The 16258-nt window shown below is 31.5% G+C and overlaps 2 protein-coding genes across 4 annotated transcripts in view; one reads left to right on the top strand and one right to left on the bottom strand.

Annotated features, from left to right (window-relative positions):
• The first annotated feature begins 2558 nt into the window (after positions 1 to 2558).
• LOC103578344 (uncharacterized) lies at positions 2559 to 4643 on the top strand. 2 transcript variants are annotated; one of them, XM_008559444.3, is made up of 2 exons: positions 2559 to 2696; positions 3064 to 4643. In XM_008559444.3, the coding sequence occupies exon 2, from the start codon at positions 3069 to 3071 to the stop codon at positions 3912 to 3914; it is 846 nt and encodes a 281-aa protein (XP_008557666.2). In that variant the 5' UTR covers positions 2559 to 2696; positions 3064 to 3068; the 3' UTR covers positions 3915 to 4643. The 2 variants fall into 2 exon arrangements, with proteins under 2 accessions (XP_008557666.2, XP_053595796.1); XM_053739821.1 differs by having other exon boundaries at positions 3007 to 4643.
• An 82-nt stretch (positions 4644 to 4725) lies between these two features.
• Positions 4726 to 16258, bottom strand: part of LOC103579893 (protein groucho) — a 41561-nt gene continuing 30028 nt past the window's right edge. For both annotated transcript variants that reach the window (XM_014439401.2, XM_014439402.2), the window contains exons 10-15: positions 12528 to 12581; positions 12170 to 12454; positions 11762 to 11983; positions 11009 to 11076; positions 9331 to 10300; positions 4726 to 6879 (exon numbers count right to left, since the gene is read on the bottom strand). In XM_014439401.2, coding sequence (XP_014294887.1) covers positions 6772 to 6879; positions 9331 to 10300; positions 11009 to 11076; positions 11762 to 11983; positions 12170 to 12454; positions 12528 to 12581 — 1707 coding nt within the window. In that variant the 3' untranslated portion in view covers positions 4726 to 6771. The remainder of the gene's footprint in view (positions 6880 to 9330; positions 10301 to 11008; positions 11077 to 11761; positions 11984 to 12169; positions 12455 to 12527; positions 12582 to 16258) is intronic.

Below are 16258 nucleotides of genomic sequence, written 5' to 3'. Positions count from 1 at the left end.
TAATAATACTAAACTAAGTAGTTATAGTAATGAAACGAGTTAATAAAATTTTTTTTAGTAATTTTTATAAAATATTATTTCAATTTTTGAAATCAATTTTTTTTTTTATTTATTGTTAATGATTATTTATTTAAAACAATATTTTTTATTAAAAAAATTAATGAAATTACTAAAAGATGTAAATAAATAACTGAAATAATTATTTAAAATAATGAATATTATTTTGAATTGAGTTATTGAAAGCTAAGTTAATCAATTAAATATAATGTAAATATTGATTATATTATAAAAAACAATAAATACAAATACAATTACATGATTTATAATTATTTTTTTATGTCTTGTGGTCCCTATGTCAAGTCAAAATTATCGCCCATTGAAGCTAACGAAAATAAAAATTAAAATAAATAATTTTATTTCGAAATACAAAATCGATACTTTTCCGATAGCTTCAATTGGCGTTTCAATTATGATAATTATGACGTCATAGGGTTTCGGGAAGCTTGAGAAATCAGCTATAAAGATCTATGCATGAATTTAAAAAATATTGAACAGCTTACAAGTAATTACAGTTTTAATGAAAAAATTAATTTTTCCATGTTAATTAGATGGGAAATTAAAATTCAAGTAGCGACCTCTTAGAGTTGAGCTAGAGAGCCCATCTTTTGAAAGGATTTTTTTCTCGGCAACTACTAACGTTTCAGGGGGTAAAAGTACGAAAAAAAAATTAAAGTTTTTTTTGAAGCACCCTAATATATATGTAAAATGTACTGTCATCAGGATATTGTCTAAATATGGATAAATTATTTTTGTTTGAAATTCTAGTGTCATGGTAAAACTGGACCATGTTGGCCACCTGACGGTAATTGACATAAATACATGCAAAAATTGCTATGATTATAGTCAAATTTACAATGGTTACATGGCACAGTGAACCATATAAAACAGTGTAAGAAAAAGGGAGAAGACTACAGGAACATAAAATATAGTAAAATACAATAGTAATTGGCACGTGGCCTAATTGGGATGATAGCCAAAAGAAGAAAAAAAAATGGTTACATAGCCGGCATGATCCAACTTTACTATAACACCATAGGTTTTTAAACGACAATAATTTATTCATAAACTTCTCGATTTTTGATAAAATTTCAGACGCTTCATGTTAAGATTATGAAGAATAAACACTATTGCTTCAAAATATATATATATATATATTGGTTTTTTTAAAAATTAATTATTATCACACTCGTTCAGATAGAGTAGTGTTGCTTTTAGACAATTAACAAAATATGATTCAGAATATAACATTTCTAAAATATGAATGAATATGAATCTTACCGTGGACACCGAAAGCGACTGGGCGCGATCTCGTGACGAGCGCCGAGCTATTTTTGTCGCTGCTGCTTTACCATCGGTGACTTACTGCTCCCTTATATATATACCCTCCCTGATAGCCAAGTTGGCGAGAAACTGACGAGAAACTTGCAGCCGCAAATGGACACCAAGTTGACCGCCAACAGTTGGTACCTCTAATAGTTGATAGACATTTTCTGAGAAAGTTGTTGGCAAAAGTTGTAAATCCAAAAAGTTGACGGTCACTTTCTGAGAAAGTTGGTGGCAAAAGTTGGCAATTATAAGTTGACGGTAAGTTTCCTTTCAATTTTCTCAGAAACTTGCATTCCAGTTGCGGCTCCATACTGGCGCTAACTTTCTGATAAAGTTGGCGGTAACTTGTAGCCAAAAGTTGCAAAAGCTGAAGTTGTCGATAACTTGTCGTCAAGTTGGTCGGAAACTAATGAATGACCAACTTTTTTACGATCAACTCGTGTTATCAGGGCTAGTAGCATTCTTAAAGAAGTCATGTAAATCTGTGTCTTCAGTTTTTAGCAAGTCTGCATCATCTTGGACAAGTCTGAAGCAAGATACTTCCGTAAGATACGTTTAGCTCAGACTTGCTGCAGAATTGCTTAAGATACCTGGACATGGCCACCCTTACCTCGTTACTTCCTGAGCCGTCTATTCAGCATTAGTCTAGTAAATTCAGTGGTGCTCACTAGATATTCGATATGATTTAAGTTCCATTGTGCAACGTTTACAATTATACCGAGGACTGGAGAAAAGAATCCAGTATCGACTATTCATGTATCAAAAATTCTCGAAACATCCGGGTAAAAGTTTTTCTGTAATATGAAGACTAATCTTTTAATCCCTTAAAGAATTTATTCGGTAAAAAATGAAATCACAGGAGAATTTCTGTGTCCTCGAACGTACGGGAACTTTCTCAGTGCTAAAATGAAATAATTTTAGTTATTATTATTTCGCCAAAATTTCGAACGATGACGTCATCATCAAAGAATTTTATTGTCTCGTATTCCGAAATAAAGTTATTTTACTCACTAACAGAATTATCGAGAGATACCGGAAGCGTCTGAAGTGCCAGCAGCACTGTTACGACTTTGGGAACAGACCACGAGGCCCAGAGGGCCTACTCTGATTGGTTGATCCCCTCCACTCCCGACCACAAACTACTTACGGTAGCCGACAGATGCATCGTTCCTTCTTTCCGCTACAAAGCTTCTTACCAAGCAGGCGTACTCTGGCTAACATACGTTGACCAACTACCGAATTTACGTATCTCGAGACGAAGCGGCAACGTGTAAGTGCTTTTGATGCCCAAAGGAACATCTTCTGCAACCGTAAGTACCGGCGATTTATTTAATCTATTTGTCTTGTTAATCGCTTGTCCTCAAGTTTCTCCTGGAATTTAAAAATTATTCCGGATCGCGAGTGAGATCAAATTCGGTGTATTTATAAGCGTCGTGTTAGAAGTTGAATACCGCATGGGTCAATTTTCTGGAAGTAAACAGTTTCGAGTCTGGAAGAAAGTTTCGATCATTTGCTTTCGGATTTAATTAATTCAGTAGATATCGCTTACTTGGTATTGGAATTTTACAATTTCTATCTAGTCCGATACGCAGTTTAATTTCGTAGATTCCTGTGTTACAGTTGCCTTTGTTTACCGTAATGGAGATAGCTGGGCAACTGAATCAAACTTTTTTACAGGCAAGATGTTTTCCGATAGCGTAGAAGACCTTCTGGAAGAGTTAACGAGGGTGATGCTCGATGCATCGGAGCTTAACGACCCAGATTCCGATTCGGAGTCCGAGATGACTATCGAGGTCTCAAGGGAGGATCCTGAAGATCTGATAGATCCACCAGAGTCTCCGAGAGAGTTACCACAGATGTTAGACGCGAGCACACAGACCCCTGCAGTCACAGTACCAATAAAGTTTGCTGCACCTAGTAAGACGAAATATACCAAACCACCCAGAGTCCCTGCCGTAAAGCATATGACTTCATCCTCAGTGACGGGGAAACAGAAGGTGACTGATGAAGCTGACCAGAGTCAAGACTCAACTCACACGACGACCGGAAGAGGTCGATCGACCAGTCGACCATGGTTAGCATCATCATCCCCAGGCCCACCAGCAGTCAACAAGACCAAGGGTTCCACTGGTCTAGTGGACACATCTACGTCAACTGCCGAGAAACGGCAAGGTGCGACAGGCAAGAGGCAGCGTCAATCTTCTCCTCAGCCTTGTGCGAAAAGACAGAGGCGGTCTCGCAAGAGCTACCGTCCACTATCCCCACACTTGCAGCCGCTGTGTTGGAACTGCCACCGAGAAGACCACCGCTACTCAGACTGTCCCGAGAAGATCGAGCTGGGCCTCGCTACGTTCTGCCGACGATGCAGACGAAGGGGTGTTACCCTAGCTGAGTGCCCTACCTGCAGGGACCAGTGGGAGCGTCAAGGACAACATTGTCCCAGCGCTGGACGTTGTGTACCAAGAGAAGAGTTCAAATGGGATTACCGAGAAAAAGCCTCGGAAAATTTCCACCAAAGAGAGCCATGAATGACTCAGTATCGTTCTAAATTGTAGTCTGAATTACCGAGTGATGTGCCGCAAAATGGAGTATCATGATAAAAATAAAATGTCGCTGTTATCGCGGTAGAAAAATTTTCTTATTTACCCCGCGGATATTTAGCTTACGTTGAAGACGTATGTCCTGGATGACATTTTACTACTCCAGACTTACATCTGATACCGCGGCTTTAATCTGGTTCTTTCTTGTATTAGCAGGGCCGGATTTAAATTTAATGCCACTCTTGGGCACCGAAAAAAATCCGCCCAATACTGGAATTTCACTTATACTTATAGTTTATATATTTTATTTTTCAAAATTTTGCAGTCCTAAAACATTTGCCGCCCTGGGCACTTGCCCAGACTGTCCCTAGTGTAAATCTACCGCTGTGTATTAGGATATGTCTAATTAGACTTTTATATAAGTTATTGTCTGTAGAAATATAAATTACTTATAATTTAATGTGTATCCTTGTGGAATTTAAACTTAAAAAAAAGTTTTTTTTTGTCTCATGAAAATTGTTGAGAAATGGAGGAAAATAAAAATGAATATAGAAGTAATTTATTGTTATTAAATTAATTAACATGGTAAATTATATTTTTACAAATTACAAGACTCGTTCATAATTACATTGTTATATATATTTATTATATTGTTAATAATTTAAATTAATTCAACAAATTACAATCAATGATAAAAATAAAAGGAAAAAAAATGAATTTACATTGCATTTATTTATTGCTAAAATTTTATTATTTTAAATATAGTGATCTCAATGTGATATTTATAGTTATATTATATATTGATCACAGTCTTTACTTAATTATACATACAAATAATTCATAAAATTAAGAAAGAAAATTTACAATTTGTGTATTTAAATGACTTATCATTTTGAATAATAATATAATTTATTTTAATTTACCTGTACATTATTTTTACTACTTAATATTTATTTTTAAGACTCATTAATACTTTTTTATTAAAATTACTGATTAATTAGTATTAGTATTATTATTTTTACATCAAGTTAAATAATTTAAAAAAATTTTAGTTAGTCTGAACCCACTGTCACTTCGCAGATCATAATAAATACTTTAATTCAAGGGAATTTTCAGTGCCCCCCCCCCCTTCCTTGCCTCCACCCTTAATGAAAATATTCAATTAATTTCAACTGCTATGATAGTATTAACATCTCATTAATTAATTAAAAAAAATTACAGTTGTCAATTAGGAGTTAAACAAAATTTAAAAAATAAAACCGTCCTTTTTTTAAATAATGCTATTTTTTTCATAATTCATTAACCCTTCAGTACCCACGTTATTCGACTCACCTTTACTCTCGCCATGAGAGAAAATTTCACAGCTTCTACGCATGCGCATCACAGTTCCAAAAGAGTTTTTTTAATAAAAAACATTACATATTTCAATTATTATCTTTGAATAATTAAAATAACAATTTTTATTTCTTTCCAAGTGAATAGATTTTTTAAAATAAATAATACAACTGACTACAATCCTTTACACCGATATGTGTGTGTCTGTAAATTTAAGCAAACATGGCCGCTGCCGTACAGCGGAATTATCCGAACGACGGCCCGAATAGGAACGAAGAATGAAATTTTTCATCCATTAATACTTTCGCCATGAGAAAAAATCTCATAGTCTTAAAAAAAAAATTTTTTTTTTTATTTATAATGAAAATAAGTAATTTTTTAATAAACAGTTAGAAAGAATATAAAATTTGCGGAAAGTAAAAAAAATTTTAAGTGGTCTTTCCATTTGAATTTAAAAAAATAATTAACATAGAAACCGACCTTGAGTAAAATTCTTATAACATGGGTACTGAAGGGTTAATGAAATTTTAAGACCACCATGACAGTCGAAAATAATTACGTATAAGTTAAGTCTGCAAAAGAATAGGCTTTTTTCCCACCATTTTTTCTACAATTAAGTCATTACTGCGCACGCGCGTTAGTGTAAATTCATGTACTTCATCATAGTGAAGTAGTGGGAGAAAAGCCGATTCTTTTGCAGACAACTATGACTGAAGATCGGAACGTTTTTCACACACATAATTTGACATAAATCACATGTTTCAAACAGTCCACTCAATTTTTTGTGCTAATTTAACATATTATAGTTGTGTCGAACAATAATACAGGTTGAAGACTTATTGAGATCAGATAACAAATTCGACTTTAGTGAATATTACAGTTGATAGTGTCAAATAATTGATAAAGTACTTCATCATTGAATTTTTATACACAAAAAGTAAGTGTAGTTGGGGGTGGCCTGCAATTTTCAGTTGACATACTGGCACCTATGCGAAACATTTCAAAAATCTAGATCCAATAGATTTGTACTTTTCATTTCCGTTCTGCAAAAAACGTTCCGATCTTCAAGTACATGAGTAATTGAATATTTATAAAAAGTGTGTGGAGAGGGGGGCTGTCTAATAATATCCTTAAACAATCTTTTTATTGTATTTTCAAAATAACCTAAAAAATAAGTAATCGTTGTATTTGATTGTTTTTATATATTTTAATTAAAAAATCTAATTTTCCTTTTAAATTTATTGTTTATGATAATAAATAATAATTTCAAATAAATTAAGAACTTTTTTTTTAATTGAACATTTATTAGTTCGTCTGTTATTATTATTAATATTATTATTATTGTTATTGTTATAAATAATTTATATACAAACTTAAAATAAATTTTCTTATCAATTAGTGACTTTGTATAGTCTAATAAGGCTTCTAATAGTTTCATAATTGTTTAATTTCAATAAAAAGTTAATATTATTAATAGTTAATCCTTGGGAATGAGATAAATACATAAAGATTAATATATCACTTCATATACTGTCGCCTTTTTATCGCCAGATCCAGTAACAATATATTTGTCATCTGTTGAAATGTCACAACTTAACACTGATGATGATTCTTTTGACTGTAATTAATTAATAAGAATAATATGTTACATAATTAATCATAAGTTGGCAGGATTTTACTTTGGGCGCTCGAAAAAGAAAACTATTTTTATGAATTTTTAATGAGATCATTAATAAATATATTGATGTAGGATTTGTTCGACTTAATGAGTATATTCTTTAAATACATTTAAAAACCTTTATTATATATTTTAAGTAACTTATGCCGAAGAATACGCCGCTAATTGGCTAAAATCAATCTTATAAAATTTGATATTAAAATACAATCTTTTCTGATTAGTCGAACGAATGGTTTAATATATATTAAAACACTATCTTTTATATTAAACCACTGAATTTTTATGAAATGGGCGGAGTATATCCCTACCCAATAATTCGAACCAATAACTATTACTTTTCTCTTTTATGACGTCACTTTGAATTTAGCTACTATTTACATAACCCTAGCGAATTCGATCATACCGAAATTTTGGGTATATTTTGATTGTGTTTTGAACATAGTATACATTTGATATCATTTAGGTACGTTTTAAGAATAATGTCCTAATCATACCGAAATTAACATAAATGTTGGGTATGTTTGTGAACTTTTCATACCCAAACTATACTGAAAAAAATCGTTATTTGTAAAATATAGTATAGATGGCGTTTATAAATGAAATGTCATTTTACTGTTCAGTTTGAATTCTGTTGTACCAACTATACATATACAATATTATGTATTTCTCTAAAGACAGCTCATACATTCACGTTTTTGAGAGTGGAAAAATTTAATTACATTTAATAAAAAACTTTATATTCTAAATTGTTTTACTGGTGCTGTTAGTGTAAGTTATCAATAATTGTGTCAACTAATAAAAAATAATGGAAGTGAATAGGCTCTACAAAGAACAAGATTTTTAAAGCATACGAAGAAACATAACCCTAAACATAATATCTATCAATGGGTCAAAAATTTTATTAAAAACAATCGATTTGCTCGAAAAAAACTAAATGAGAAGTCTGTAACATTTCCCAACAGGCAGCGAAGAGCGAAATTTATTTTAAAATAATTGGAAATTATTTTTATGTTTTCTATTAATAAATTAAAAAACCTTTTCATTTTTATTGTTCTAAATTAAATTTAATAAAATAACGAATTTATAATTTATTGAAAATTTCATAATTTGAATAAACATGTATTTTATTTCTCTTCAATTAATTTCTTACTTTTATTAATAAATCGATTTTATTGGTTAATAGATTCAAATTTGACTCTGCTAAATTTAATAATTAAGAAAAAAATTAGAGTACTTTTTAGGTATATAATGTTCACAAACATGTCTAAAATAGAGGCATTATTTAGGTATAATTTGGGTTGTTTTTTGGTATATTACCGAAAAATGACCTTATATATATCTATATTAATTGATACGACATAAGATCAAAGATGACTTTTTTTTTTATTGAGTTAAATTGTTCTAAGTGGATAGTATTAAACTAAGTATCCAAATTCATAAAGTATAAATCTTTTTTAATAATAATAAAGTTAATTATTTTTATAACTGACTGCATGACGCTGACTTTAGACATTTAACTGCGTTTTTTTTTTCGTGCATTAATAACTATACTATTGTATACTTCTAGTGACATCGAGTATTATACTTTCGTGTGTTGGCAACACTCGAGTATAATACCGGTTTCACATGATGTATCAGATACTATTATGCACTTTTAATAGATTAAAAAACATACAATTTTTTTTTCTTCTTTTTTCTTTTCGCCGCCATATTGTAATTTTTGCATGCATGTATAGTTAAGTCTACAAAAGAATGAGCTTTTCTTCCACTACTTCACTATGATGAAGTCCATGAATTGAAACTAACGCGCATGAGCAGTAATGACTGAATTTTAGGAAAATGGTGGGAAAAAGCCCATTCTTTAGCAGACTTAATTATAAAGTAAAAGGTCTAGTACCCGATGAGAAAACTACAGTCGAACTCCATTAACTCAAACAGTTAATCTACGGAAGAGCAGAAATTTCTTGGAATTTCTTAGTTAACGGATGTTCTTTCTCTCTTGAAGAGTTAACTATACGCATGCGCTCTTACTTCTACATGTATAGTGCGCATATAGATATATACAACATATACTAACGTATAGTATCTGGTGGGAAACAATATAGCTCGTAGTGGGGGTCAAGATTGAGGGGAAGTTCCTAGATAATGGAATCCGAATTAATGGAGTTCGATTGTAATATTGAAAAATTAAATAATTTTAGATACTTTTAGAAATTCCTTGACATTTCCATGATATTCCCCCATTGCATTGAATTCCCGGTTTGTGGCCACCCTGCCTATATAAATATTTTTATACATAATCTCTTTAAAAATTCATAAAAACTGTCTTTTTTTCGAGCATCCAAAGTAGAATTCTGCCTAAAATATTTAAATGATACAAAAAAACAATACCTGGAAAATGGATGCACCATAAGGAGTTCTCCAGGCGTTCAACAAATTGTCTTTACCCGTTGATACGAACCACTTGCCACAGCTCGCAAATTTCAAACTCAGTACACAAGATTCATGTAAATGTAATTGATATTTATCAGTCTTAGTGGCATGAAGAACCTCAACATTTGAATTTTCCATTCCCACAGCCAACCATTCACCGGTAGGACAATATCCCAGTGAGAAAATCTGTGACGTAAAATCATGTTGTTGCAATTGTCGGCCTTCACGTAAATCCCAGGACCTTACAGTATTATCTAATCCTCCAGTCCACAGTTTAGATCCGTCTGCAGAAATATCAATGCACGAGGCACCATCAGTGTGCCCCTGAAATTGTCTCACTAACGATTGATTCTGTAAATCCCAAACCGCAATATTGCCATCACTGCAACAACTGAAACATACTTTTGAGTCTGGCGATATCGCGAGAGCATAACATGCCGGTGCCGCGGATGTCAATTCAGCTTTTATCCGTGGCGTCGGACTTGCAAGATCCCAAATACTTAATTGACTAGCTTCACCTCCCACTATTAACGTCCTACCATCTGGTAATAATTTAACCGAACGTATGTAATTGTCTCGTTGTAAACAGTCTAATTGTGAAACAGGTTTTGCAGTAGATGTCGCTCCTGTTGCTGCCGCTGCTGATGTTGTCACCGAAGAAGAAGATAACGAGGAAGAAGAGGAAGAAGAACTACTGCTAGATGATAGAGACGATGAATTGTTCATATCCCATACTTTAACGCAGCCTTTACCTCCAGTGTAAACGTATTTTGTCGGATTTGATATGGTCACCGCGCATACAACTTCCCCATGAGTTAAAGTTGTTATTTGTCGTGCGTGTCGTGGTATCCCGGGGCCAACTAGAGCGTCACTCGGAAAAGGCACTGGCTGCAAATGTCCCTCACCATTCATATGAAATGAATATGCTCTAAAATAGTTTTTATTTTAGTAGTATTATTTATTTTTCATAATTGAATCAAAAAATAGTATATTACACACCAAGAAGAAAAGTAGGATATTCCAACCCGAGTGTGTAATTGCCGGTCCGAGCTGAAGGTGGCAAACACGGGGATTTGGATATCCTGCCTTTCTCTTTGGTGTCTATACTATTTTTCACTAGATCTGTACTTGAAAGTCTAAATTTTTGCCTTTGTGGGAAGAATGGCGCATGCGCTAATTTTTATTATTTTTTGAATAGCACGAAGTCAACTTTAAGATGTCATAAAGATGTCTTTTAAAAGGACAAGACATTTTTTTTTTGTCTCAGTCAAGTTTTGTTATATAAAGAAAACGTACAGATGTTAGTTCTAGGGATCATAGAAAATTTGTGTTCTTTTATCCGTCTCAAAAAAATCATTTCAATTAAAAAATTGTTTAGATGACTTATTTTACAACTATTAGTAATTTACTTTTTGTCGTTACTTGCGTCAAGTCTTTTAAGCAGATATTTTTTCAGTGACATAAATTTCTGATTATTTTGTCAAAAAACAGCCTAAAACTGTTATCTTATGTCACAAAGCAAAGTGTGCTACTCAGGTTGTTTTCTCATAAAAAAAAAAAAAAAAAACGACTTTCTTTCCTCCAAACAGGGCAGGAATTCAAATTTTCGGTACAGGTATCATGTAAAAATACTTACGGTTTGCCGCCTGAAATGTTGTTTAGACCATTTGTGGAAGGTACACGTACATGATTATCAAATCCAAGCTTAAAAGTAATGATAATAATAATAATAATAATAAGATATCCCTAGTAGCTTTTTTAAGGAAGTCTTATGTAAATCTGTATCTTCAGTTTTCAGCAAGTCTGCATCGTCTTGGACGAGTCTGAGGCAAGATACTTCCGTAAGATACGTCAAGTAAATCTGTTAGATGCATTAACTCAGACTTGCTGCAGAATTGCTTAAGATACCTGGACATGGCCACTCTTACTTCGATATTTCGTGAGCCGTCTATACAGCATTAGTCTAGTAAATTCAGTGGCGCTCACTAAATATTCGATATATTTTTATCGAGTGATAATATTATTAATTTGTAGCACTTTAAATTTAAATGAGGGCTACTGGACCAGTTATAGGTACTGTGTGTTGAGCTTGAAGTGATTTGGAGAAAAAGAAACCCGATATCTCAAGCAATTCTGAAGTAACTCTGACCTAAAATTGATATATAGTAGACATATTGGTTAAGAATTGCTGCAGACTGTTTCTACAGATTTCCGTAAGTGTTTAAGAAGAATCTTGAGCAAGATTTGATGAAATCATTGGCAAGTATACTTATAAAATACATCTTCTTCAAGTTTTGTTTAAATCTACCGTAAGAAACTTGCTGAAGGATATTCGTCAACTAACTCGCTTAAGACAATGTTACTAGGGTATATAACAAATGATACTCACTATTGACGTTCTAGAATAGGGTAGACTAGAATAGGAGGAAGGTGATTGTGGTGGTTCACTGCCTCGGGACTGCAAGCCCTGGTATCCCTGCGGTGAGGTTTGCTGCGAGGAGGCCGGATGGTAAACCCCTCGCGACGTTAAGGGTCCAAGGATTGCTCCCATAGTTGGGGTACAACTGCGCGAACCCTTCGGTAAACCCACTGGCGTACCCGGTTTGTCTATCTGAATCCCAATTACACTGTTATTAATTAATTAATTATTTACTATCTAATTCCATGTATATTTATATATAATAAAAAAACAAAAAATACTGTCATTCATTTTTAATTATTATAATGTATAAATTTAATAATTTAATCAAAAAATATATGATTTATGACGCAAGCCTTGCTGTTCGCAAGATCTTACATCTTTACTTTTCAGTGAGGGTGTACTCCGTGCTGATGAACTTCCGCTGCGAGACGGGGGTCGTTCTTTAATTAGTCCTCCAGAGTTAATACTGCCACCGATTACACTACTTAGTCCACCACCAACACTACCACTATTACCACTACCACCACCACCATTATTATTATTATTACTATTATTATTTATTGAAGATAAAATACCATGATTGGATGGATTTAATTTATCTAGTGTTCCATTCTCGCGGTGGTCTAGATGGTCACCGTTTGTGTGAGGCGATGATCCATCCTATTAATTTTTTTAAAAAAAAAAAAAAATTAATCAATTAGTAGTTTTTTTTTTTAATATAATAAAAATTTACCTCATTAGCAACATCGACAACAAGATCTTGGTCACTCTTTTCACCATCACTATCCTGAAAAAAAAAAAAAAAATATATTAATAATGAATAAATTGAATTAAATTTATTACTTTTAATGGTGATAATAAATTAAAAAAAAAAAATGATAATTTGATTGTGTGAGGATGAACATAAAGATAAAAATAATGTTGTCATGCAAAATGCTCATCAATTTATTATTAGATGAGTTAAGAGGGAAAGGTGAATAAGAGGGTGATAGAAAATGGATAGTAGGGGATGAATGACTGTGTGTGAGTGTGAATTTAAGTGAGAAGAGTAAAAGAGAAAAGCGTGCGTGAATACGTAACGCGGGTGTGTGGCTTCGCGTAAAACCACCTGTGCGCGGAAACGATTTCGCGATCGAAAGGGAATCAAGGGGTTCATTTTTCTTCAGGTTATTACATTTTATCGTTCATCATTACAATCTATATTAATTTATTGTTATTATTTTATGATAATAACCTGCGTTACAAGTTTTCATATTTAATTCAATTTTTTTTTTCTAAGTATATCAGTATTCGATCTTGTAGTTTTCAACCAATACAAATAAAAAAATAAAATTTCGTGAACACAGAAAAAAAAGATGTTCTGATGGAAACAATTTTTATTTTACACTGATAAAAAAGTTAACGACTCAAGATAAGAAATCTTGAACCAAGAAAACTATTTTTAAGAAAATAATTTTCTTAAGTCAAGAGAAAAATTCTTAAGCACAGAAATTTTTCTTTGGCCAAGAATTTTTTATGTTGACTCAAGAAAATCAGTTTCTTCAAAATAGTTTTCTTGGTTCAAGATTTTTTCTCTTGAGTCAAGCTAACTATTTTATCAGTGTACCCAAGAAAATTTTTACTTGTCCCAAGAAATTTTTTGCATTATAAATTAAAAACAAAAATTTTATTGAAGTGAAAAAAATTTTTCTTGGTGCAAAAAATTTTTACTCTACCCAAGAAAATTTTTACTTGTCCCAATAATTTTTTTGCATTATAAATTAAAAACAAAAATTTTCTTGAAGTGAAAAAAAATTTTCTTGAGATAAAAAATTTTGTTTAGTCTTCAGAAAATTTTTGTTTTCATTTTATATTTCAAAATATTTTTTGTGCCAAGAAATCCTTTTTTTTTCTGTGGGTATAAAATAAAAAGATTTAATAAACGGGAAAGAGTAAATTTAGTTATAAACTTGATGACTATTAAGAAAGACGAATTAAGAGAGCGAGACGCAATAAATTTGTGTACAGAACTTGAGTAAATAGAGAAGCAAGCTGTGTGGTAGTATTGATTTCAGTGGTATTACGGGGGTGACGAAAGAGGTAGTAGCAACGAGCTGCTAGAGATAGAGATAGAGGGAGTGAGAGAGAGTGAGAAAGAGCAAGTAAAGCTTGATACAGATGAGAGTGTGAGAGACAAGAAGAAAACCAGACGAGCTAAGGGTCGTTTTTTAACTGGGGGTAAAAGGAGATACAACCAAGAAATACGTTTGTCTTGTTTCAACTTGTACATATAAAGACAGAGATAGAAAAAGTTTTATAGTGCTAGAGCACTATACCCCTTAACCTGCCCACTCTACCGTTAAATATGATACAAATGTTATCATCCCCGTCTATTCCACTGCCTGGTCTACTACTCAGACCACTAGCGACCATCACCAACCCTTCCTACATATATATGTATATATATATAGATTTCTCTTAACGCTTTCATTGCCAAGGGATCATAGTATTAAGGCCAGCTCTATTATTCGACCAACCCCTTAACCACTCGACTTTATCTAAAGGGGGAAATAGGTAAAATTTTATGGGTTTCGGGATCGATATAAATTATTAAGTTATTATATAATTATACTTAATGGTTTTTTTTTTTTTATTAAGTAGACTATTCACTGTCTTTTTTAATTTTCTATTTATTGAGCGACTAATTTCAATTGATTTTAAAAAGTGTAGTATTGGTGATTAATAATTAATATTATTTGTTTGTAAGTTTTTGTTTATACTTGTCAGTCTTTATACGTCTACATTTTATTTTTTCATTTATACATTTATTTTTTATGTTCACAGGCTCATCTTTAAAGTTCTTTTAGGATGAGTGAGGCAAAACAACAGACTCCCTAGAGAGTCTGAAACAAATTCTAAACAGGTAGGTGAAACATTGTAATAAGACGTAGATATATATATATTTAATATTTTTTGTTTTTTCGTTTTGTTTTCGCTCGGGATTACGAAATAGGTCGTATTAAATATTAATTTTATTTTTATAAATAATAAGATACTTTAATACTTATAAGATATATTTTTATAATGACAGCTTAACGTCAATTGAAATTAATATATTAAATTATCTTATAACTTATATATGAAAATTTTTATACACACAAAAAAATAATTTCTTAGGACTAGAAAAAATTTTTTGGTGCAAGAAAGTTTTCTCCACACATGAAAATTTTCATTTTAAAATTTATAATGTAAAAATTTTTTGCGCCAAGAAATACTTTTTTTTTCTGTATATGAAAAAAAAAAAAGTAAAGAAAAGGCTATTTGAAATTCAAAATGAAAGTAGATTTCTTATTATTTATTTATTTTCAAGTTAACAACAAGATTGAAGTGAAAATTTTTTTTTCGGCATTTTCTGTCTATTTCGAGGTCAAAAATTTTCAAAGATATTCAAAAATGAAACGAAATTAATTACAACTTCTTGAATTGAGATGTTGAGATTTAAAATTTGAAATTTTACACGGCTACAAACGTCAAGGAATTGTTACAAATAATAGGATATTTTAAAAGTGATTGATTTTGAATACGAATAACTAAAGAACATACAGGAATTTCGGAAAGTTTGTAAGGAATAATTTGTTGGAAATAAAACTTTCTACAAAAAAGATTATATATAACATTTTGTAATAAGTCTGATAATTTCACCAGAAAAGTCGGAAAATAGTAAGAATTCTATAAATTCATTTTGATCTCGAATAACTCTTGAAATATTGAAATTGTCGAAAATTTATAGACCTTTTTTTTTAGCATCCAATTCTCTATAAAAAAATGTATTGGCTTTTTCGGTATACTGGTTCATTGATAAGTTGTAACATTTTAACATTTCAAAAATTTTTTCCCACGTTATTTAAATAGGAAGTGAAAAATTTCAATTAAGAAGTTTTTAATGTTAATATTGAAAGCTCTAGTTTTAACAGGCGTTTTTTTTTACCCTACTGAAACTTTTGAAAGTGTGTTCTAAAAAAATAAAAAATAGTCGATTTTTTTGAATCAGTCTAATATATATTCACAAAGAGAAATGAGGACAAAAAAATGTACAAATTTTTATTATGCTGTCGCTTTTTAATTATAGTAGAGAAAAATAAATTTTTAGAGGCTCACACGGAAAAAAGATCAGTCGAAAAATTGAACATATCTGTATTTATTACAGTTTCGTATAGTAGTAAAGGGCTGCGACTCTGAAACTGTAAAAATTAAATTTCTATCCCACGCATAACAAATATTACAGTTTCAAACTCGATATTGTCCAGCTCTCTTTAATAAACATATTTTATAATTTTAAATTTTATTCTAAAATTAGTTAAATTTACATTTTCGATCGTTAATATTACTCTTCTGTATAGTAATGTTCTTCTTAAGATATAGAATTTAAAAATTACTGTGTGAGCTGTGATTTTTCTCAGATCATTCATCATTGACAATTGATAA

Source organism: Microplitis demolitor, chromosome 6 (assembly GCF_026212275.2).
Source record: "Microplitis demolitor isolate Queensland-Clemson2020A chromosome 6, iyMicDemo2.1a, whole genome shotgun sequence".
NCBI lineage: Eukaryota > Metazoa > Arthropoda > Insecta > Hymenoptera > Braconidae > Microplitis > Microplitis demolitor.
Note: the sequence above shows the minus strand (reverse complement) of the source record. Positions and strands in the feature narration are given on the sequence as shown.